Below are 26383 nucleotides of genomic sequence, written 5' to 3'. Positions count from 1 at the left end.
TTTCAGCAGTGAATACATGTTCCTTTACAAATAAAAAGTAGAGGTTGTTAAAATAAAGAATATTACTGTCCAGAATTTTCAGTAGTGATATCTTCACAGTGCTGATAGTGAAGTTGGCATTGACTTTCAAAATATGGAATTTTAAGAAAATATATTTGCTGTGACTTAATTATGTAAAGCTCAACAGATTTCTTGACTACCTGGTGGTAATGAGCTGACTTACATGATAAGTGGTAGCTTGAAGGTACACTTTCCACTTCGACTTCACTTGAGTTAAACATCAGCATTTGTCATGAAACGGCTTAAATATTTGACACTGTGCAGAAAACAAGTCACCAAAAGCCACTTTTTCCCAAATAATGAGATATATTTGTCTTGACATCATTGAAGTTATTATAAATTAATTTATCGTAAGATATTGACTCAATTTTAAAAAAGAAGACAAAAACACGTGCTTCTTAACTCATCTAAAACTCAGAAAAGACCTTACTTGGGGTCTAATCTAGAATGTCAGGGAAGAAAGCCTTTCTTCATTTTAAATGAATGGGAATTCCCATGACCAAAATCTCTCCTTCTTCGGATAATAACAACATGAAAATTTGAAACCTATTATCAGAACATTTACAAGCTTCTAGAGAATTCATGGGCAAGGTGGACAGATTTTCAATAAAGTACCAAAGCTCCTACAAACTAAAGTTCATAAGATTTATACATTTGGCCAAAGTAAGTATTTGTTTCTATACTAGCTGAAACTTCCTAATTGGATTCTGATTAAATTCAATATTATATTGCTATCTTGCTTCAGAGCTTACAAAATCAGAGATCACTTTCTTGAAGTCCACAGACAGGAAAAGAAAACCCTTCTAAATCTAAAGAATGTGCATTATTAGTAAACAGTGTATTCTAATGTTGTATGTGTGATTTGTGGCATATCATACATAAACATGAGTGGGTGACATACATCTGTGGTATGTGACACACAGAAAAGCCAACAAATAGCATTTAGGCACCTAGGGAGGAATTAATTTCCTTTTAGTCTTCCCATTAGTTTCAAAAGAAAGCTGGGGGCTTCCCTGGTGGTGCAGTGGTTGGGAGTCCGTCTGCCAATGCAGGGTTCGTGCCCCAGTCCGGGAAGATCCCACATGCAGCGGAGCGGCTGGGCACCGTGAGCCACGGCCATTGAGCCTGCGTGTCTGGAGCCTGTGCTCCGCAACGGGAGAGGCCACAACAGTGACAGGCCCGCGTACCGCAAAAAAAAAAAAAAAAAAGAGAAAGCTGGATTTGGGGGCTACTAGCTCTTTCATATCCCTTCGGTGCTAACATCACAAACAAAGAGGAAGCAGGTTCAGTTGTCTGAAGAGGCAAGACCACGTTGCTAATATTTAAAATGCAGAACAGCTTATTTTTTCATTATATTTACTATTATTGGCATTATTAATTGCTTAATTATTACTTTGTTAACATCTACTTATGGCAATGATACTGGTTTTTGTACTCAGGAAATTAGTTTCCATTTTCTTTAGGTTTATATAAGTAAAAATGGTAAGGTAGTTTTTAAGAAAAAATACTAGGTACACATTAGCAGAGAAGGCCCACAGAAATGGCAAAAATTGAGAAGGCAGATCACCATCTAAAATTTAGGAAACCTTGCACTGATATGTACCTGACTCTTAACTTAGGGTGGATGATGATATAATGAAATTGTACCTTTGAAAACCTGAAAACTTCTACATTAGGTGTTTGAGGCAGGAATATTCATTTTATCAAAAACCTCTGAAATATTGACTCACATTCTTTCAGGGCTTGTTTTATTCACATTTCCTTTTCATTTCCTGAGAAAACACTTAATTGGTTTCCTTAAATTCAGACAATTAATTTTGGCTCAACCTACATGGATGAACATTCCATTTGGAAATGAAAACACTCAAGTGAAAAACTGATTTCACCATTTAATATCACTATTTTCTCAAGTATAAGATACTCATGTATAATCATTGGTGAAGGCATTAAAAAATAGGATTCTCCTGTTCTAGGGGAGAATCTGGGCATGTGATGCAGGCCAGGCCAATCAAGGGTTTCCACCTACTTGCCACAAAAACTGGCTCTGGAAGAGCCAAGACCCCTCTTTGGCTCTGAGCGGAGGGATGAGGAAGGAGCTGGCCCTTTTCCCAGCGTGTTTAGTTGACAGGAATAGGCTTTGAGGTGCTTAATGGCAAGACTGTTAATCAGAAGAAGGGACCTGGGGAGAATGACGCCACCATGGAACAGAGCCAAGAGATGAAGAGAGTCTCGATTGTTTAATAAATACTTACAGGGCACCAACTGTGAGTACTGAGACACTGAAGATAGAGCTCTGGGGATAGAGTAATGAGGAAAACAGGCAAAATCTCTGTCCTGAAGGAGTTTGGCCTTCAGTCAAAGCAGGCTGGTGAGACAACAATAAAATAATTACGAACATGCTATAGCATGGGTGGTGGCTCTAAGTGTGATGCCCAAGAATAAAGCAGCAAGGAGACAGGGAGTGTCGGGAAATGAGGGGCTGTACTTTTACATATGGCGGTCAGGTGGCACTGAGTTACATGTGAGCATGGGGGAGAGTCCCACTTGGGCATCTGGAGGAACAGCCTTCGGGGGAGTGGGAGCAGCAAATGCAGAGCCCCTGAAAGGAAGGTGGAAGGAGCGGGTAGAAAATAGTAGGAAATGAGTCTAAGTAGGATTTCAGGATGGATTGTAAAGGTCTTGTTGGGCATTTTAAGGATTTAGCATTTATCTGGGGTGGGATGGAAAGTGATTGGAAGGTTCTGAGCAGAGAAGCGACATCATCACTACCACTCTGGCCTAAGGGAGACAAAGGCAGATGGGCTGAATGATAAAGGGCCACTGCCCTGATCCATGTGAGGGTTGTACCAACTTGTACCAGGGCGACTGCCGTGAATGCCTTAATAAGTGGCAGATTCTTGTAGAAGGCAGATTCTGGACCAGATGCAGGGTATAAGAGAAACAGAAGAGTTGAGAATGACCCCAAAATTTTTGTGGCTGAGCAACTGCAATAACAGGATTGAATTTACCAAGATGGGGAATATTGATATTGTAGAAGGGCCAGGTTTTAAATGGGGTGGATGATTTAAAGAACTTAGTTTTAGAAATAATCAATTTGAGATGCTAGGTGATTGTTGAGGATGTTGAGTGCTAAATTCATCCATACTGAAAGCCACAATTACCACTTGACTTTTCAGTCATACAAAGCAGAATATTTGCCCTCCACATTCTTTCTTGCAATCTCCGAACATAAACTTCTCAGTATGTTTCCTTTTAGAAGCCGTTCCATTTAGTCATTTATATGCTATCTGCAATTTTTCCTCATCAGTGCCTTTAGATAAAAGATGTTCTTAAGAGTTAGCTCTCTTTGGGTTGCAAGTAACAAAAATCCATCTTTGACTACTTAAAGAGGCTAATTAGTGTTTAACTTAGAAATGCTTCAAAAAAACACAAGTATTTGGATATCAAAAATTAAGTGTTTAATGGAAGCTACAGTACTTAACCTGAGAATCCTTGTATTATTTACATTAATCAAAAATATCACCCAAGATCTGTATGGATGTAAAGCCTCGCATACAGAATTCCATGATTACAAGTACATGAAACTTGCACATTTTAAGTTAAGATGGTGAAGGACTCCAGTAAGTGTTCTGAATTCACCATGTTCAGTCAAGAGGAAGTACATGGGATTAATAATAGTACTTCAGGCTGGCCTGCTTCTTTAGATTTCATTCATCCATCTGGCTACCCAGTAAACATTTAATGAGTGGCTCCCAGTGCCAGGCTGGGCACTGGGGCTGGGTGAACAGACACAGAGGGACTCTTTCCCCATAAAGTTTACAATCCAGAGGGGAAGACAGATAGCAAGCAAAGACTCAAAGATGTTATCTTTGATCTTTATGCCTGAAGCATGACAATAATTCTCTTCATAGTGATAATCACAAAGGCCTTATTAAAATTCATAACTAGGATTTGAAGCTAACACCATGTCAAACGTTAATATGATTATTAAGAGCTGCCAATAAAACAAGATTAGAAATAGTTTTCAAAGACTGTCTTACTTGTATTTTGGTACATTAGAAAAATTATGAATGTAAAATTTAAAACTTAACAATGGTCTTTATACACAATCTTAGAATAATTAGGGATTTTAATTATCTCTATGAATTTCCCACTCAAAGTAGGAAACCTTTCTTTAATAACACCTACAGCCCCACATGCAGACTCCAGTGAAATGGGGGCAATAGGAATGTATCATTTGCAGGGGGGATTTTGTTCAATTACTGGAATTCCCATGAGACTCCAGGTCCATGAGCACAGAAGTCCTGTCTATCTTTGATCACCTTACCTGCTTCCTAAACACAGAGTAAAATCCCAATAAATACTGGTGCTATATATGACATGAACATTCTAATTATATGGTTGAAAGAGAGGCTAGCACAGTGGTTAAGACTATGTCTGGATTTGTACGGCTCTCTTGCTACTTACTCTGTGATCTCAGGAAAGTTATATAACCTCTATGTGCTTCCGCATCGTCTCTAAAGTGAGACTACTAATAGTTTCCAAGTCACGGTGTTGCTGTGAGAATTAAGAATCAATACATGAAACATACTTAGAACAGAGACTGGAAATTGCTCTGTAAGTGTTAGTCATTAAAATCATAATCACCATCATTACTGTAACCTGCAAATTCCTACTTTAGATTGGGTATTTACATGCTATCTTTAAATTTTAAAGGGTTTTGCTTTTTTTATAATTCTATTTCACTCACTGTACATTACCATGAAATTCCTATTGATTTATAATCAACCTCTTCCTTCTGTCTAACCAATTCACTAAGCTCTTCACTGATTCCATGATGATGTCACACAGTCTTTTACAATCATAATTTCTTAGCGAGTAATCACATCAATTATTAAGTCAGAGGAAAGAGCCAGATAAGCTTGTATGCATGCATCAGTGCAATCAGAATTTTTGAATCTGTGCTTTGAACGTATAATAATGATGTATATTTAAATCTTACTAATTCAGAAGCACTACTGGGAATACCAAACACATTTAGCGAAAAGTTCTAAACGCAGAATATTTTCAGTTTATTGCCAAACCTACACACCCCTTGGTCTAACCCCAACCATGTGTTATAAGAGATGGTGTCAGGCTTCTCCTAATAATTAGTGAAGGATAATTAATTACCACATTAGTTGGTTGCTTATAAATATGCTACTTAAAGGGATGAAAATGCTTGGTTGCTAAACTTTCTCTCCAAACTCTCTTTTCAATAGATAATACAAAGGTAAAAATATGAATTTTCCTGATCAAATTAACACTGGTTAATGAAAATCCATAGTAGAATTGTGTTTTATATATATTTTACCTTACCCATAAATAACACGAGCAATAAAATTAGATTTTATATTATTGTTCTTAGCAATTTTAGCCAGCCAACGTATGTTCTCACGAAAGTTTGGGAATTATATATGGAAATAGAAATGCATTAATGAAATTGGCAGTCAAGCAAAATAACTGTCTCATTCCCATATAGGGCCAGTTAAAAAAACATTTTTACTGGGTTAATTAATTTTGAAAATAAATTAAGAAGAAAAATTGTTTTATTGCACCATTATTTTAAAATTAAAGTTAATCCTGTCATGCCCACATTCCTCATCTTTCAAAAAGAAGTAAAAATAACAGCTACCTCATGTGGTAGGTATGAAATTTAGGTGTGGGAATACATGTAAAGCATGTGAACATAAAATGTTCTCCATTGCTATTAGCTATGATGATGATGACAAGAGTAATTCAAATGGTTGCATTGTGAGAAAGTAGCAATACAATACAATAACTAAATATACACTGGTGCTATCAGTTTCATGGAAAAATATGTGAAAGACTACAAAATTGCAAATCACTGATTTTTCTGTAGCCTAATTTAAAGCCAGGTTAATGTATAGCTCATAATTGGTACTTGTGAATGTACCTGTGAATACACAGCTAACAAAGATTCAGCTTTGAAGGCAACACTGACTGACATCTCTGGTCAGATTTTAAAAAATATCTATATATTCATGTGAACCAACACCTTTGGCTGGTAACCTTTTATTGTACATTGCCCTCTTTTGAATAAGTAGGAAAGAAAAGAAGAAAAAAATCACTCTTGATTCTTTGGCCTGAACTTTAAGTTATTCATGCTTATCAAAAATCCTCAAGCTTTGGAGAACTAAAAATACATGAAATAAACCAATTAGCTTGATCACATTTTAAAAGAAAAGTGGATGGACTTGACTAAACATCCCACTCTAAAATTTTTCAAAAGGTGCACATTCATTTTCACATGGGGTTTCTAACTGAAGATTTAGGGGTATCAGGAAGACATGTATGTGTGCCTCTGAGTTTACAAGGGATTGGAGTTAGGTTTACCTCATTCATTGGGCTTACTGACTTGTGTTGTCCATCTAAAGTGATAAAGAAGGCTACCATTTTAAATGCAAAGTATTTTTTTGACGTTAAAAAAATCAGAAGATACATACGAGTTTTCTTGGTGGTTGCATTAACCGTGGCACTAAAGGGACCGGTACCAGCACTGTTGAAAGCCCGGACAGCCGTGTAATATTCCAAGTTGCTCTTCAAGCCATGGAGCCTGGCCGATGTCACATTTCCTGCCACCTTCAGTTTGCTTGATGATTCCTCTTCTCCATTCTTCCAATACCGCACCTGGTGGACAGAAAACATAAAAGATGAGAAGGATTGAGAAAACAGCATTCTTTACATTAAGTGATTTTTATTACAATGGGCACTGTAATTTATTTACTTTATCATTTGTCCCACAAGTAGTTTTTTAAGGACCTACTATGTGCTAGGTGCTGCATTAGGCTCTGTGCCACAGACGTGAAAGAAAAGGGACTCCTGGGGGAGACAGATAATAAGTACACAAATAAACCAGATAAATTCAAAGACAGTAAGTGCTACATGCTACTAGCCCATAGCCATATAAAAGGGAAAATGAAGGAAAAAAAATCTACATTTCTAACAGAGTGAGCTGCTTCTCCTTCTCAGACCCTAATCAACCTGGCTCAGGCTCAACGCTGGAAGGCTGGTAGCTAGGCTTAACTCTGACGGATGGTGAAGATGCCTTCTGTGAAGAAAGGGACCTGTCAGAGCAAAGACCACTGAAAAGCCAGCTGGCCACTGGCTTGTCCTACAGTGATGGCCAAGTGTCACCAAGACCCCTGAGTATGCAGAGCTGCTGCAGAGAACAGGAAGGTAGGTAACATAGGTTAATATGTGGATATATTGAAATGTTTTACTTGTATTTCATTATTGTGAATTGTGCAAAATGATCTGAGACTGCTTATAAAGATATATACATTTACAGTATAAAAATATAAAAATGTTTTGAGAGTATTTGATAAAATAAAGAAATAAAAGTAGAAAAATACAATAATAAGACATGTTCCCCGGTGAACTTCAATTATGCTATAAAGTCCTGCTATGCTTTGCTAGACAGTTTGGATCCTTCATAAAATAAAAACAGCAACAAAACCACCAAACAAATGGCTCATGAAAAGTGCAACTATTCCTTGTGCTGAGACCAGATATCACCATCTGACCATCTAAAGCAGGGGCTGGACACTTAACACAAATACATAAAGCAGACTGAGTACATATTTTTTACTTTCCTAAAGAAACAGGTACTTGGGGCTCCCCTGATGGCGCAGTAGTTAAGAATCCGCCTGACAATGCAGGGGACGTGGGTTTGAGCCCTGGTCCAGGAAGATCCCACATGCCGCGAAGCGACTAAGCCCGTGTGCCACAACTACTGAAGCCCAGGAGCCTAGAGCCCGTGCTCTGCAGCAAGAGAAGCCACTGCAATGAGAAGCCTGCTTACCGCAGGTAGAGAAAGCGTGCGCACAGCAACGAAGACCCAACACAGCCAAAAATAAATAAATAAATTTATTTTTTTTTTAAAAGAAAGAAATAGGCACTTTCCTGTTTTTCTTGCAGTCTTTGCCCTTTTGGTTTGACTTTCATTTTTCTACTTTGATAGCAAAATATGAAAACAGGAAACCATTTCTATAATTTCTGTAAGTAAACGGCTGCTTGAGCACAATGAAAACGGCAATCGATGCTCAGCCATCAGTCATGAAGGCAGTAGAGATGTGTGGGAACTGCGGCAAAAGAGACAGGCACGTTCCATCTTCGTAATGGAGCCTCTACACAGCTCTCTGGTCAATGGAGGGAAGATGGACCCAGTGTTTACAGGTCTTTTTTTAAAAGAAAGCAAAAATCCTGATTTTAATGTGAAATGTCCCAAATTTAGAGTTGGCCCCATTTGTCTGTGGGCTAAACAAAACGTGTTTATGGGTTGCATACGGTAAACCCATTTCAGGCCTCTGAGAAAAATACACCTAAAGTTACTTTTAAAAAGTGAGCAACTATAAAATTATTTCTTTAAAAAAGATTAGCAGCAAAATATAAAATCTTGGGTTTTTCAATAATAATCCCAAATTAGCATATTAATATCATGCAAGATCAATATTTTCCCTATAAATGTGCATGTATATGTGTGTGTATATTATGCATGTATATTTATATTGATATCAAGGCCCCCTTAAATTCATGCAAAATGCTGGGCTCATGTATGTGTATATGTGCATTTTCCCTGGAAAGAAGTATTAGTTTTCAGAAAAACCTTGAAAGGAGGACGTAAACCCAAATAATTAGGACTAAATTGAATATGCACCTCCTACAGCTTTAAAGCATCAAATATAAATTAGCAAAAAACATCCACATATATGACAGATACCTTTTACTATTATCAAAGAAAACCACATAGATTTTATTCATTAATTAAAGATAACACGCCAAACTGTCTTTTATAAAGCCACACTCGGCAAATTGTTAATGGATACCGACAACTCACATACATTCTAAATTCACCAACTGTAAACAATGGAGGTATTGCTTAGGTTTAGATGACTCTACAATGATAAGACACTCCCTGCTCTTTAAAGCATTGTCTAGTTATTAAACTAAGAATGACAAATAATCGATAATTATAATAAAACACTGTAGTCAGCCCGAAAACTTGTGGCCTAGGATATAGCATAGATTGGGAAAAAGAAAACATAATTATGAGCTTTAATAATTGTCACTCAACACATGGAATGACAAAGGCAGGGAGAAGTCAAGTAACTCAATCAAGATCATCCTGTGATACACACTGGCCTCTTGTTAGGTTTCCATCCGTGCGCCATTGTTTCTGTATTCAAGTTACTTCAATATAAGTTGCCTAAAAAATCATTCCTTAGGAGACTGATTTAAAGAAGAAATAAAAATAATTTTCAATTGGCATATGGATTATCTTTTATAAATCAGTTCACAGAAGGTGCTTGAAAGCTCTTGACAGCAGTTTGTTTCTGAAGTACTTTAACCAATCTCCATGTATCAGAATGAGAGATTTACTTTTAGATATCAGTTTCTGACAGGTATTAGAAATATTTAATCATAGAGAAAATTAGTGCCAAAATTGAGCATGATATTAGTTCAAATTTATTATATAATCTTCTTAAATAGCTTTACTTTAAAAGTTGAATAAATATGCATATAACTAAAGCATAAATAAAGCAGTGACATATATATTTCCAAGTAATAATCAGTTATGTTCTATAAAAATTTTGTTCAAAAATATTTATACAAGGATAGATATTTTTATTATGTAAATAACAAATCAGTTATGTTCTATAAAATTTTGTTCAAAAATATTTATACGAGGATAGTTTTTTTGTTTTGTTTTGTTTTTTTATAGAGGAAAAAGCCAAGAAGAAAAGACGCCATTTTTCCTCTCAGTTGTGTTCTGGGTTTAAATGGTAAAAGTTCTACACTTGAGAGGACAGAATATAGCTCCACACTACTTTGGATTTTATAGGCACAACCACAACACAGGGATGAAGAAAGGAAATGTGTCCAGGCTGAAGGAACAAACTCTGAAAATATAATTGTGCAGAAAAGAATTAATATAACATTGTCAGAACATGAAGGTAGCATCTACAAAAGATGAGCAGAGACAGAAATATTACAAAGCACATGAGGAACCCTGCTAACAAGAAAGAAAGTCAGCAGACTGGACCACAGGGGACTGGCTATTATACATTTAGGTGACATGGATCTTAAAATAAGTATATTTAAAATGTTCAAATTTACCAAAGAAGGGACTAAATTTATAATGCAAGAATAGGAGATGAAGAAAAAAGATGGGGCGAATCTAAAAAATATCAAGTAGAATTCTGACACCTGAAAAATACAATAGTAAAAAAGAAGTCAGTGCTACGACTGAGCTGAAGACTGGAAGGTAGAAGACAGAATGAATAAATCCAGAACATGGAGAAGGAAAGAAAAATTATGAAAGCCAAGTTAAAAAACACTGCAGATGAATGAAATTTTCCAACCAGAGCTCCAGAAGGAGAGGTTAAGGAAAAGGCAACAATAAAAGAGAAAGTGTCTCAGAATTTTCCAGAACCAAAGAAATGCAGATATTTTCATGTTGTAGATTCACTCTGAGTTCAGAGGGAGGAAAAATAAAAGGTAAATCCACTCCAAAGGAGAAGGTGGTTAAGACTGAATTGTGGCTCTCAACAATTTTTCATCACCCGGCCTGAGAGACACAGGCCACTCTCTCCATCAGTAGCGGGTCACCCTGCCTTGGTTTGCTAGTGCGAGTGTGCACCAGTGCCAGCAACTGCATCCCTTGGCACAGAAGACAGCAGGAGGGGCAAATGCTAAGGTGGAATCGTGTTCTGGAGGCAGGTTTGTCTTGGTCATCACCATAGCTCTGCCGCTTGGGTCAAAGCTTGTACACACTAAATACCCAATATTGGTGAATTCTTGAATGACTTAAACACAGGCAGTTTAAAAATGCCTCCCTCCTTCCCACCACAGAGACACCTAAGAATATGTATTTGGTCTCTGCACACAGCTCCCCCCAAACCCATGGAATCTCAGAAGTGGTAAGTGTCTTTTGTATGCTAATGAGACATCTGGTGGCTGCGGGCTCCTGGGTACCTTCAGGATGGAGACTGGTCGCCAGGGTAACCAACCTTGTGATTAGAGGGTTGGAACTTTCAGGCCCACCTCCTGACACAAGGCTGGAGGTTGATTTAATTTTGTTAACAAACAGTCAATGACTTAATCAATCGTTCCTATGCAGTGAAGCCTCCATAAAAAAAACCTAAATGAAAAGTTTGAAGGGCTTCCAAGTAAGTGAACACACTGAGGTGCTGGGAGAGTGGAGGGCACGGAGAGGGCATGGAAGCTCTGTGCCCCTTCCCACATACCTTGCCCTACACACCTCTTCCATTTAGCTGTTGCTGAGTTGTATCCTTTACAATAAATGGATAATGGTAAGTAAAGCGCTTTCCTGAGTTTTGTGAGCCATTCTAGCAAGTTATCAAACCCAAGGAGGGGGTTGTGGGAACCCCTCAGTTGATCAGAGGAGGGCTGGACTTGTGACTGGCATCTGATGTTTGTGTGTGTGTGGCAGGGGGGCAGGGCAGTCTTGTGGGACTGAACCCTCAATTTGTAGGATCTGAAGCTAACTCTAGGTACAGAGGGTCAAAATTGAATTGAATTTTAGGACACCCAGCTGGTGTCAGAGAACTGGTTGGTGCAGAGAAAAAAACCCACATTTTTGGTGTCAGAACTGTTTTGTGGATAGAGCAGAGAGGAAGATTTTTTTTTTCCTTAATTCACCAAGCTAGTTACTCAAGTCCTAATATTCTATGTGCCTATAAAACACTGGGGCTCCAATTTCTTGATAATAATTTTTTCTTCAGAACCATAATACCCTTTCACAAGCTAATATATTTTTATATCGGTAAGTAAACAGAAACAAACTTGAGGAATGTCAGGATTTAAAATGCTATCTCTATTTCTGAAAATAATTTGGTTATTCCAAAAGCTAATGTCCCTGCTGTGAGGAGTCCTTCATATCACAGTATCAGAGATTTCACTTAACCTTAAAATGAAATGCAGTTTATAAAAATAATATATTGAAAAATGGCACCTTATTTAGCCATTAAAGTACAGGCATTTAGTCGGAATAGACTGAAATAATTTTGTGTATACTTATAGATTTTCAGGAAGACAAATATTTCATCTTAGCTGCTAGACAAAACACATTTCAATAAATATCAGGCAGGCAAATGCATTCGACAGGTTTTAGAAGACACATCCAGATCTATCTCCTACTCTTCTTTACTTAGCTCTCAGTCCCTGGAGGGCTGACCTATGTGAGTTACATACCAAGCTTGCTGACCCTCTGGCTTCTCACTGGATGGAGAGGAAATGGAGCGGGACCCTGTATGGCCCTCCCAGTACAAACCCTTTCTGTATACCCTGTTTCTTGTTTGCAGGAAATAGGCTTCATTTAGCTTCCGTGACCTACCCTGAGTTCCAAAGGGCAGATTCAAATAACTGCTTATCAGGGAAGGGAGGGAATACAGAAACAAAGGAGAAGCGGCAAGAAATAATAGTGCATGGGGTGGGAGTAGAGGCACAGGGTCCTGCTTCCACCTCAAGGAATATACCTAACAATACCTTTGAGTTCTTCTGCAGGAACTAAGGCCCCCGCCCAGGTGGAGGATGGTAACTTCAGCCTGAGCACAAGTTTCCTGGAGCACAGCCCTGTTTACCTCACCACCAACCAGTCAGAAGAAAGTCTGCATACAGTGGAAGATAAATGAAGACCCTGAAGTCCTCCCCAAATGATTCTCCCTTTAAAAACTTTCATGGTCAAGCAGAATCTTCACAGTTGGTTTTTGGACACAAGTTCGCCATCCTCCCAGTTTGCTGGCCTCCTGAATAAAGCGACTTTTCCGTTCCTACCAGCACTTGTCTCTTGAGTACTGGCTTTTGAGAGGAGAGCAGCGAACCTGAATTCAGAAACAGAGAAGCCAGGAGACGGGCTGGTGCGAGGAGAGAGAGGCTGGGATATTTACTCCCCTGGATCCCTCAGTGCTGAGCCACAGTCTGGTAGGGGCCATATTTGCCTAATAACAAACCCAGCTTTGTTTGGGTGGCTCTCACTCACACACACACTTACTGCTCTCTCCGGCGTAACAAATCCTTCCACCACGTCCAGAAAGTCTGCATTTTATTTACTCAATTCATTTTTGCTGCCTTCCTGTTTATTTAAATGGGCCTGAATTGCCTCTATCCAATTTTCCTATGTACATGTGACTCGTTCTAGAGTGAAGTTAATTCTCTGCCTGATAGTAAGGAATTAGACTCTCTCCGTATGTCTTTGTTTCTTCCAGTGGAATTTTTGTATTCTCAAAAAAGTATTCAAATATTTGACATCTTTTTCCATTCTAATTAAAATGTTAGGAGCTAAACACGTTTTGTACAGCTGTTTAGAACAGGAGGTAGGATAGAGGTATCAGTGAAGTTTTAGTTTGGCCTTCTGTACACATTTTTAGTTATGTTCCCCTGCCACACATTAAAAATAAATAAATTTACTATGTTCCCCTCCCTCCCTACCCAAGTTCTATTTTGCTGCCAAACATTTAAAAAAAATCTACAACTGCCCCTCGCCCCCCCTCCCGGGGAAACACTGACTGAAAAGGCCTACCCTGGCCAGGCACCACAGTGACCACTTGCATGAGTTATCTTCAACAGGAGGTCCTGGTAAGGAATGCGAAACTAACAAGCTACCACCAACCGGAAGAATTCGGGAAAGGTCACAAGGAAAGAGGAGACGCCAGCCCAGATGTCCCGCCTACCTCCCAGAATCCTTCTCGCTGGAATCCATCTTGGCCGAGCGATGCATGCGCCACCAGGAAGGACCCCGAGTCAAAGTGACTGGCCAGAGATAACCCCAAAACTAACCCCATTCCCATAAAACCCGAGACTGCGAGTCACATGACAGAGCAGTTCTCCTGGCTTCCCTTACCAGCTGCTCTCCACCCGGGAGCCCCTTCCCAAAAAAGTCTTTTGCTTTGTCAGCACTTGAGTCTCTCTGGACACTTCATTTCTGAGTGTTAGACAAGAGTCCACTCTCGGGCCCTGGAAGGGGTCCCCCTCCTGCAACAGTCCCAGAAATATGCTTACCTGTAGTACTTCCCAAGTATAGATTTTTGTTTCCATCACTTATCAAGGTCATTCTCCCAAGTTTTATCTTCTCAAGACACAAAATGACTTTAAAGAAATGGACTGTATATACCAAGCTAGAACTTTGGAGCTTTTGTTCCTCAGACACCCACTACCCATGAACTTAAATCATCTGCATCCTCTTTATCTTGTCTGTACGTATCTCTTGTTCCTATGCAAAGGGCACAAGAAAAGATCTGAACCTGAGTGTTGTGCCTTAGAAGATGAAATAAATTGGAGCCCAGGGAAATGAGCTCCTCGACGACTACTTGGTCAAATCAGAAATTAGTCCAGATGCTAATGATGACGTGTGCTCAGCACGCCACCTGGCATGTGATGAGAGGGAAGCAGGTGCTATTAACAGTTGTAAAGCCACACCGGGGAAACTGCAACCCAGAAAGTTAGCCATATGCCTGATAGTTAAATACTCTGCTAAGTCACTTATTCTTCCAGGTTACTGTTTAAATCATTATTGAGACTATGAAAATACATATTTTTATCTTGGCATAATTATATAACTTATTTCTTAAGTTGCCCCAATTAGTATACCTTTTCCTGAGCTTGTTTCTTTCTTTTCATACATACCAAGCACTTGGGGAACAAACTCCCACTAGTTGTTTCCTTTCAATACTGTATTCAGGCTCCATTGGGTGTGAAATTGCTCCTCTTCACACAGATAGGCAAGGTGTCATCATTAATTTCCAGCAAAGTCCCATATGCTCATCGGCCCTCGTCCGTTCGCCCACCACCTAACAGCAGCACCAGTAGCAACACAGACAACAGCACTGAGTCCCACACTCAGTCGTGCTACGTCTTTCTGTATCACCTCACTGGTTTTCAAATTGCCCCTTTCAGTGAAATCGTATCCCAGTGCCCAATATTCAAAACAGAAAAGGAGAAGCTCCCGAAGTCTCTTGGGGCCATTTTCACAAGGGCTGCTTTATCTCACTTAGAGTTTCTCCAGTGATGCTGACAGTTACTTACTGTTTTAACTGGGCCTTGGAGAGCATTCGTAATCTGCTCAAAGCCAGACAGCAGTAAGATAATGGAGCCAAAATTGCATTCATTCAACCAACATGAATTTTTTGCCTGCCTCCTGTGTGCCAGATACAACTCTTGGCACTTGGGATACATCAGTGAACCAACAGGCAGAAGCCCCTGTCGCTGCTGGAGCTTATATTCTGTCCCAGTGGATGTGAAGGCAGGTTTGTATAATTCAAAAATGGTGTGGGGCTTCCCTGGTGGCACAGTGGTTGAGAGTGTGCCTGCCGATGTAGGGGACGCGGGTTCGTGCCCTGGTCCGGGAGGATCCCACATGCCGCGGAGCGGCTGGGCCCGTGAGCCATGGCCGCTGAGCCTGCGCGTCCGGAGCCTGTGCTCCACAACGGGAGAGGCCACATCAGTGAGAGGCCCACGTACCGCAAAAACAAAACAAAACAAAAATGGTGTGGACTTCATGAGATACTACAGTGGCACTCCTTGGACTCCTTGGTTTTCTCTCTTGTTCAATCAACCTCTCTCTCCTGACCTGAGCCACAGTGGTATAATTCTACTTTCTTAGAGAGTATGCATATCTGGATGACTCATGATCAGCTTAAACTGATATATTCTAAAATCAGCATCTACCTGCCCCCGAGCTGTCAAAACAATTGCCAGTGACTGGTAACATTCCTGTGGTGCTTGGAAGCCCACAAAGCCCATTTATATATAGTCTCTTTTTTTTTTTTTTTTTTTTTTTTTTGCGGTAGGCGGGCCTCTCACTGCTGTGGCCTCTCCCCCTGCGGAGCACAGGCTCCGGACGCGCAGGCTCCGGACGCGCAGGCCCAGCGGCCATGGCTCACGGGCCCAGCCGCTCCGCGGCATGTGGGATCCTCCCAGACCGGGGCACGAACCCGTGTCCCCTGCATCGGCAGGCGGACTCTCAACCACTGCGCCACCAGGGAAGCCCTATATATAGTCTCTTGCTTATTTCTCTTAACTACTTCACAAGCTACAACCAGGTCAGAAATTATGATCCTATCATACAGTTTGTAAAGGACAAAGTTATGAATGGGGGATGTGTACTTCAGTCTGCTGTTGGAGGGATGCAAAATGTGCTCACTTATTTTAAGTAAATTTGATTTAACACTGAATTTCATACCCTGCTCAGCTAATGGAAAATTCGATTTCAATCACTCCTGGGGCTCCCTTCCCAAAGCCTGGCCAAGATAACTTACTGTTACATTGGTCTGATCCCTTTAGGCCCAGCAGTTCTGCCATGCTTGGGGAATAAGAAGTCCTTGCTGAGTGTGGGAAGCACAGGTGTTCCCTTCTGTGGTCTGGCCACCAACTTGGGCACTGCCAAGTAGAAAGCTGTGGGACCCACGAGATTTTGTAAGCCTCAGATCTTCGTTTCCTCCAAGGTCACCTGAAATTTCTCTTGTATTTTTTCCTCTGTGGCATGTTCTCTCTCTTCACCCTCTAGGATACGTGAAATAATCTCCTTAAAGGCTTGAGCTTTGGAAACAAAGCGAGGAAGGAAGGGATCTCACAGGCACCCCCATCTTGATAGCCGTCACAAACTCTCATGAGGCAAAAGAGCTTGGAGTTGAAGAACTGCTTGAGAATAGTTACTGGGGAGAAATCTATAAATTAATATCTGAAAAATTCTTCTGGGACATGGCTCACACTTATTCATTGCTTATTATTATGAGCCAGAAACTGTAAGAAGCACAGGTGCCTAATCTCATTCAATCCTCTCAAAATCCTAATTAGGTTAGGCCCATTGCTCCCATTCTGCAGGTGAGGAAAATGAGGCTCACAGAATTTATATAACTTTTCCAGCACAGTGAGTGGCAGAGTTGGGATGTGGCACAGGTGTGACCTCAGGATTATGCTCCTTTATATCTGTGTTCCTTCCGTCTCACTTACCATTCCTGTTAATGCCATTTCTCTAATCATTGGGGAGCTACTATTGGTTGCCCACTATCTTTCACTGCTTCTACTCACTGTCAGGGAATTAAAGGAATTTCCCATCCAAGTGTTCCTGGCTTCCTTTAAGATACTGATCAAGTTGCTCTGCTATATTTATATGGTGTTTTGCTTCCTCAGTATCACTTCGGTTTCCTTAAGTCTGGACAGCTCTGTCTGTGATCAGGGTCTCTGTCAAGACCAGGGCCTCTGTATCAAGACCAGGGCTTCCTATACATACGTGTGCAGGAAGATGTTTCCCTATGGGTATTTACTAAAAATGCACATTCACAACACCCACCCCTAGATGTTTGGGTTCCGTGGGCCCAGGGAGGATTCTGGGGGCTCATCTTCAGCAAAAATTTAGGTAATTGTGGTGAAGGTGGCCCATGGTGCATCCTTTGAGCATCACTGCTCTAGCCAATCCTTTCTCTACTTTATCTTTAATTTATTCAAGTCACTGCTTGTTTGATTATAAGGACCAGGAACTCTCTCAAGTTCAAATGTAAAGGGAGCTGGCTGAAAAAGAGGACAAGGTGACATTATGAGAAAGAGAATAGCCAACTCAAGAACTGGACAATTGTCAAAGAGCTCTTCTATTTTGCTCTTTAAGCTCCATGGGTCCTTGTCGCCTCCATCCTTTAGGGCTGCATGAGAGTATGTCTGCTCCAGCTCATCTCTGTAAATCAGCTTTGTCCTATCTGCCCATGGCCTTCACTTGGGAAGTCTGAACTGGGTCCTAAACTTGACATATCACTGCATTATGCTCACTAAACACAATCTCTAAGCTGCTTGCTTCAATACTTCAAACAAGAATCTGACTAGGGCTGCCCTGGTGGCGCAGTGGCTGAGAGTCCGCCTGCCGATGCAGGGGACACGGGTTCGTGCCCCAGTCTGGGAAAATCCCACATGCCGCGGAGCGGCTGGGCCCGTGAGCCATGGCCGCTGAGCCTGTGCGTCTGGAGCCTGTGCTCCGCAACGGGAGAGGCCACAGCAGTGAGAGGCCCGCGTACCGCCAAAAAAAAAAAAAAAAAAAAGAATCTGACTAGCTCAGCTTAACTGTCCATGGGCCAGCTGCCTTTGGGCAAGTGGCCACCCTCGTGCAGTCACTGGGGTTATGTTGGCAAGTGGCAGGGTACACGGTCCTGTATTGCAAACACGTGCATGTAAATGTGCCACTGAATCAGGAATTAGAAGCAGGAGGGAAGCTTGCTAAGAAGATGGCTGTGGGTCGGGGTGAAATCACAGCTGTGGCTACCACAGTGTCATCGTCACAGAAACCTTCTTAAGACTTCGCTTTTTATCTTGTCAGCTCTCAGCTCAACTGCTCCCACTTTTCTCTAACTGCTCCCACTTTTCTCTAACTGCTCCACCCTAAACATGGAGCCCAGTCCAGAATGGTTCTTCTTAACATTCAGAGCCGTCTGTGACCTGGCCCCGCCGTACCCTTCTACCATCACCTGCCCTACAGGAACCACCTGCTGCAGGTGGACCTGTACTCCTTCCACTCTTTCAATGTGCCATGCTCAGTCTGGAATGTTTCCACTTTCTCTACGTTTACTTATTTTTTTCTTTGAAGTCCTGTTAAACCTTACTACCCTTATGAAACCTTTCAAGGTCACTCAACCCTCAACCACTTTCTGTGTGGCCTATTCTGAACTTCATTACATTTGGTCTTGCGTTATGCCGTTTCAGACCTTTCATCTTATTTCACCAAAGGCAATGATTTGAAGGCAAGAATTACATGCTATGCAAGGCTGACTTCTCTAGAGCCTAGAAGTAGCAAGCCCACCAAGAAAATAAGACAAAGCACTGGAAGAGCTATTAGCAGATACACCCAGTGAACTTAAATACTATGTTTCGATCTCACTCTTATTTTTTAGCCAAACTAGCTACAGATTAGGCCCACAGGATACATGATTTCCTTTCATTTTATTATTATTTTTTCCTTTTATACCTCAACTAAAGTCACTTTCATTCAACTGGTTGAGTTAAAGTCAATATCCGTTGATAGTCACACAGAACAATACGGTGATAAAATTGAACCAAAGTCAGACTTTAGCTAAGATGTCATTGTGAAGAAGACTTTTAAATGAAAGCAGACAAGGTAGCGTGGCAACATACTTACACGAGCTAATTAATTTTAAAAGACATTACCTCATAGCCGAGTAAGTGTCCATTGCTCAACTTCCAAGGAACAGCGTTCCAAGAAACTTCAATTTCTGAGGAAGACAAGCTATTTGCACAAACTTGAGATGGAGCTACCGTAGGCTCTATTTGGGAACAGAAAAATATACTGAAGTTCTTATTTTTTTAAAAAAAGCATTTTAACATATTTGAACATGTAAAATATTCTGTAAAAATATTTGAAAACATGAACCATGTCTTGGTCACTTTCCATTTCCTAGGAAGAGATAGCATCACAGCCACAGGCTTTTCCTTGCTGAACAGCCAGAGCAACTTGCTCCCTCTCTGGCACTCCCTTCTTGGTATCCTACTTTCCTCCCCATCATTATTTCTCTCCTCTCTGTCCCACAGTCCCTATGGGAAATCCTATGCCCACAAGTGCTACTTACTTTATGTTATTTTTTGTTTTTCCAAATAAAGGTCAAGGTCTACAGAGTTCATTTATTCAATAAGCATTTAGTGAGTGCCTTGTCTAGCCAGGCCACAAGAGGGTCAAAGTTAAATGAGATTCTATACTCTTCTGGAGGAGATAAGCACACACAGAGCTTAATACACAAGAAGAAATCCCCTTTGTAATGGAGAGCTCTTGGAGCTTCATGGATCTCACAGCGGTTCTTTCCTCTTAGGAGCTCTAAGCAGAGATGTGTCCTTTCCCAGTATCCATTTCTACGTTAAAGGATCCTGCTCCCTGGCCATGGCTGATGCATACTGAGATAGACCCCTGGTCCAAGGATGGACCTATTAGATTTTTTTCTCTTGAGAATTTGAAACGTGCTTTGGAGAAACGAGGAAGACTTGAGGCCAATCAATCCAGCCCTGGTGCTCTAGAGAAGCCCTAGGTTTCTGAGGGCCCAGAGCTTCTCTGATTAAGGCTCTTCATGAGGTTTGCTATTTACCTCTCTCTTGGCTTCAATGAAAGGTGCGAGTATATTTCCAATAAATCCCTGCTTTTTTAAAAGGCAAGTCAAATCAGTTTCTGACATTTGGAACAGGAAGACCTTTAACCAAATCATCAGTGGTGGCAAGAATGGAAACAGGAGAAGGAAAGTGCAGGAGGCAAGAAGATACTAAAAGGCTCTGGCCGTCCCTCCTTCCCAGCTGCCGCCCGCCCCCAACCCCGTCTACCCAAACTCCCTGGTTAATTTAATTGCCATCACCCCTCAGACTCCTGACCTGCTCTTGTAATGATAATCCTTCTCAGCAACTCTTGGAGATGGGGTCTGGCTATGAATATAAAAGCTCTTGGTTTTGCAAAAAATTTAAAAATCCTGTTCCCTTTTTCTCTCAGAACTCAGTGGGAAAAGAGAACAAAAACAGGAGGTGACAGTATGACGAAAAATTGAGCCTCCTTACTGTTTTGGACCCACTTTCTCCATTTACTGTAAGGCTTGGAGGACAGAGGAGATACTGTGAAATCGTATTTCATGAGCTCAAACTACTCAAGAGCAAAGGCCCGGGGTTAAAATACTAGCTCAGTAGGTCTGTATGGATTTTGACAAGTTCATTAATTTCTTTCATCAAGCTTCCGTTTTCTCCTGTGTAAGTGGGAAATAACAATAGTACCTACTTGTCATTCTGCCTTGGAAAATTCAAATTAGGTAATGTCTGGCTGATAGTAAGCATCCAATACATGCTAGCTCCTGCCATTCTAACTAGCTAGAACCGCATGAGATAGCCAATATTCAGCTGCTTTTGACCTATAAAATGGCAATTTCATAGGATTCTCCTAACATTACTATTATTTTTACTATTACTTTCTGGGACAGAAAGGCAGAGAAAGGGAGTGAGTCCAGAGTGGAGTATGTATGAATCTATACCGACTAGAACTGGTGAAACCCATCCTCAAACCTGCATATTCCATACCTCCCCAAGGTCAGACTTCTGGTCCTCCCTCTCCATCCTGCTAAAACCTCTTTCTCAGGTCTAGGAACCACTACAAAACTTCAGACCAGGGCACTTCAAAAAGAATATCTTAATCTTACCTCCCAAAGAAGAAAGCTGTAGAAGGCTGTGCTGCTCCCTGCTTCACAGACTGGAACTCAATGTATTCCTCATAAGCAGATTTTTAACTAATTATTACCCCCTCTAACTATCCATTGAGTCTCACACTTCAAGTAGGCATGGTTGATCTTTATTACCTGGACTAGTAACTATGACTTCAATCATTCTCCTTTTCAAGAAATATATCTGAAGTCACCAAGAACTTCCAAATGGGTTTTTGGAGCACAAATGGTTGATTAAGTGTGGAACTGACATACAGATCTTTCTTGACTTATGATGGGGGGTTTACATCTTGATAAACACATCTTAATTTGAAAATATCATAAGTCGAAAATGCATTTAATATACCTAATATAGCAAACAGCAAAGCTTAGCCTAGCCTACCTTAAACAGGCTCTGAACACTTACATTAGCCTACAGTTGGGCAAAATCATCTAATACAAGGCCTATTTTACAATAAAGTGTTGAGTATCTCCTGTAATTTATTGACTACTGGACTGAAAGTGAAAAATAGAACGGTTGCATGGTACAGAATAATTTTAAGTATATCCATTGTTTACCCTTGTGGTTGTCTGGCTGACTAGGCGCTGTAGCTACTGCTGCCCAGCATCCTGAGAGATTATTTTACTCCGTATCACTAGCCCAGGAAAAGATTAGAATTAGAAACTCGAAGTGCAATTTCTACTGAAATGTGTCTCACTTCACACCACTGTAAAGTCAAAAAATCATTAAGTTGAAGACCATCTGTCTAATCATAGCCTTTCCATACCTTCTTCTGCAGAGAACACTGTTGTCACTGGGCTAAATGGTCCTTCACCTTTGTTATTATAAACACCCACTTTAACTTCATACAGTGAAAATGGCAGGATGCTTTCATTTCTAAAGACATATCTTGGGGTATCAGGAGATGTGACCACTGTCTGGATCCAGTTCGTTACTCCGACAGGGCGGAAAGCAACAACATATCCAAAACCTTCACCATTCTGTAGTTCTTCAGGGACTGGCTGTAAAGGAAAGGCATATTAACTCACGCTTTCACACGAGAGCAAGGCAAAAATAAATGCAGCTATAATGCGGAGTCTTTTGTAAAAGCCATCAAATAATAATCTACATTGTATTAAGTGGTTGGATTAAAAACGAAGAAAAAGGTCAGGGGGACAGTCAGCTGCTTTTAAATAAACATATGCCACTCTTTCATAGCCACCAGATAACTAACTGGAATTTTCCTAAATTATTCAGATTTTTGAGCATCTTGCAGCCCCAAGTTGAGTTCCAAATAATAAAGATATACTTTCAGTTGAAATACTGCATCTCTAAATCAAATAAAAATCATCTCATCCACAATGTTTATTTTATAGAAAAAAACTACACATTGACATGATAATTCAGAGCAAAAGAGTAAAACTTTAAAAAAGGAAATAAAAACAATATATTAAACTCAAAGCTGTATTTGCATCATGTCAAAAATTCCTATTGACACTCCATAATCTCTTGACTTCTTATTTTTCCATCCATATCTTCAAATAATGTAGACAATTCTAGTGCCTTCTGACTTTGTTAATTAATATTTTTCCTAATTATGACTTAAAGCAAGGGCTGAGAGAATGGCTAGGAAGCAGCACCGGCTGGAGAAGTGGCGTGTGCATCACCAGCAGGGGAGCAGCTCCAGAGGTGCTGCTCCAGAGTAAACAGCCAGGACTAGACTCTCACCCCTATGTTTACCAGCCAGATGACCTCGGGCAAATTATTTAACATCTCTATGCCTTAGTGCTTTCATCTAAAAAATGTTGCGAGGATAAAATGAAAAAATATGCAAAATGCTAGGAACAATGATTAACACAGAATGAACACTCAAAAATATCAGCTACTAGTTCCAGTCACCACCACTAGCACCACCCAGGATGCCATGAGTGTGGGAAGAGCGTCACCCTGAGGGGCAGGTGCTGTGCAGACACTTACATCCCAGGTGATCACCAGTTCAGACCGGCTCCCACCTCCTCCACTGGCATCTGAAGGAGGCACTTCTGGCACTGAAAGGTTAGAAAGAAAGACTGAAACCCTGCTAGCATCTAGTAATATTTATCTGAAAGAAGACTCAATGTTGTTTACTTTTAATACTTAAAATAATTTGATCATTGGCACATTACACGTGTGTGTGTGTGCACATGCACACGTGGGTGTATATATGCAATTATATGTGTGTATATATGTGTGTGCATATATATGTGTATATATATATATTTGAGGGAGATCATCACATGCTTTATATTTGCATAAAATTATTAGAGATTCGAAATATCTCAAACAGTAAGAAAACAATGACTCAGTGTGAAGGTTAATAAAAGAAGAAAAAGTGATTCATCACGGATGATGATAAATCAATCCCGTATGGACATTTTTTTCCCCCAGTTTCAAAGCTATTTTTTAAATTGAGGTATAGTTGATTTACAATTGTTCAGGTGTACCGCAAAGTGATTCAGTTATATATATGTATACATATATATACACACACATATATGTTCTTTTTCAGATTCTTTTCCCTTATAGGTTATTACAAGATATTGAATATAGTTCCCTGTGCCATACAGTAGGTCCTGGTTGTTTACCTATTTTATATATAGTAGTGTGTACCTGTTAATCCCAAATTCCTAATTTATCCCACCCTTCCCCTTCCCCCTTTGGTAGCCATAAGTTTATTTTCTATGTCTGTGAGTCTATTTCTGTTTTGTAAATAAGTACATTTGTATCATTTATTTAGAGTCCACATATAAGTGATATCGTATGATATTTGTCTTTCTCTGTCTGACTTGACTTCACTTGGTATGATAATCTTTAGGTCCATCCACGTCAGCATGAACATTCAACTTGTGACTATTTCAAGTACAGACTTAGTTCTCAGAACATTGGCTCTATATAAAGATGACCCATACTTAAATCCTCAAATCCTGTTATGAGATAATCTTTATGAACCTCACACAGGCTTTTATGCTGAGAAATTTATGCTTAGTAAATCCCATGACACACCTAGAGCATAAGTTCCCTGAAGGTGGGTCTTTGCTATGTTCAGAGCTGTACCCACTGTACCTAGAAAGTGCTCAGTGCACAGCAGGTACTTCCTGAATACGTGTTGTGTGAATAAATGAACTGAGCACCAAGACAGACAGGGCTCCCCGATTTCTCACAATACCTGGCATAAACATTACATGCATTGTCCCGTGTAAAAGAGCATAATCAAAATTATTGAAATGTATTCCATGACTTCTATCCTGGCTTTGTTCCAAAGTGATATATTGGCTGTATTTCAAACATAATTTTAGTTAGTTTTAATTAATACTACAGACTCTGAAAAGGAAAGTCTTAAGTCCTCTCTGATGCCTCAATAACGTGATACCACGTAAAATTTCTACTTTGCAGTTTCAATGTTAGGCTATTTTTAGCATTATAAAAAGAGTCGTATGGTTAATATTAATAGTTGCCCCACATGGAAAATTTTAACAATAATTCTCTCTTACTTTAATACTCAAGGGGCCAAAACATACCTATTCATCAATCGCTTAAGCTTGGTGGCAGAATGAGACTTCCTAGCAGCTGAACTCCCAGAAGTCATTATCCTACCAATTTGTCAATGCTTGTTATAAATGAAAACAGCACTTCCCCTGTTAACAGGGTGACTATATCAGATAGTAATTATAACCTTAAGTGACAAAAACATATTCACTCTACATTCACTAATGAATGCTGACGATGGACTGAACTCTTGCAAATGTCACACTACATCAGAATCACTTACACGTGTCTTTTGACAAATGCCATATGGCCAGTCTGCCGTTAGATAGTTCAGATAATTGCGACAATGCATTATCGAGGCTGGAGATCAAGTGCAAGAGAAGTGGAAATACACACCCAGAAAAACCTATGAAGCCATGACTCAGAAAACAAAAACACTCACCTGCCTCCTCAGTTCTTACTTTTTCTGAGGGTAAACTGGGTTCTCCACCTCCGATTTTGTTACTGGCTACAACCCGAAATTCGTATTCCACCCATGGATTTAACTCGACTACGGTAGCTGTGTGTGTTTTCCCATCAATGACCTCAGGCACTACAAAGGAAGATTTCAGAGAGGTAAACGCCTGCACGTCTTAGGGTTGACCTGAAATCCATACGTATGTACCGGCGGCATTTGCCTCTCCCCCTTTACCTGTTGTGGCCGTCTGCCAACCCACGGAGAAAGGGGTCCGTGCCTGGACAGCATAGGATAGAACTGGGCTGTGGTTGTCTGTACCTTCTTTCCAAGAGAGTTGGGCTGTTGTATCTGTAATTTCATCTACCTTTACGTCTTCTGGTGGTCCAGGTGAACCTAAGGCAAAAATGCAAACAATATTCAGCAATTCCATAAACGTCATTCTCTTCTACCAATGTGAAGAACATGCCCCACAGCACTTGAATCCCTTCAACGGATCCCAATTTCAAAAGCACTTAGGGAAAAAGGACATTTACCTGGCAACAAAACTTCCACTTTTTTTCTTTCACATTCCTGTTGCCAGATATTAAATCTGCATTTTGAGCCATGAATTCCAAAGGCATAATACTCCACAATTGCAAATGAAACCTGCTTTTTGAGCCCTCTATTCAGCAGGATTCCTGCGCTGTTCCAAATTCAATATCCTTTACATTTGGCGCGAAACCTTTTTCTTTAATCTTCTGGGACATCTCTGTAGTTCCCAGTTTGTAATCTAGAGCTGTTTTATTCTACCATGCACTCTGGGTGATTTTTCAGCTCAGTAGTAAATCAGTTCTTTGGACAGTAGCTCAGACTGGCAAATTTTCTCAGGCATCCTAGATGATCCTGTGTTTTATTTTGGAAGTAGACACACACACACACACACACACACACACACTATCACTACTCTCTTTCATATTAAACACTACTGCTGTATTAATGACATGCTCAAAAACACATCAGCTTGGCAGCAGCTGTGGAATGCTTATTACAGTGAGAGCTACTGGAATGACAGAGTTGAGATTTTTATTTCTTTGAATTAGCACCCATCCTTATTCTCACATC

The 26383-nt window shown here is 40.3% G+C and overlaps 1 protein-coding gene across 1 annotated transcript in view; it reads right to left on the bottom strand.

Moving 5' to 3' along the window:
• Positions 1 to 26383, bottom strand: part of CNTN3 (contactin 3) — a gene marked incomplete at both ends in the record, with an annotated part of 238294 nt that overhangs the window by 10903 nt on the left and 201008 nt on the right. Inside the window, 6 exons of the mRNA XM_082638599.1 lie at positions 6567 to 6750; positions 19288 to 19403; positions 22088 to 22322; positions 23278 to 23348; positions 25268 to 25417; positions 25517 to 25675. Coding sequence (XP_082494725.1) covers positions 6567 to 6750; positions 19288 to 19403; positions 22088 to 22322; positions 23278 to 23348; positions 25268 to 25417; positions 25517 to 25675 — 915 coding nt within the window. The remainder of the gene's footprint in view (positions 1 to 6566; positions 6751 to 19287; positions 19404 to 22087; positions 22323 to 23277; positions 23349 to 25267; positions 25418 to 25516; positions 25676 to 26383) is intronic.

Source organism: Mesoplodon mirus (genome assembly GCF_964341445.2).
Source record: "Mesoplodon mirus genome assembly, chromosome: 12".
In the NCBI taxonomy this organism is placed as follows: Eukaryota; Metazoa; Chordata; class Mammalia; order Artiodactyla; family Ziphiidae; genus Mesoplodon; species Mesoplodon mirus.
This window is presented reverse-complemented; position numbering and strand designations above follow the sequence as displayed.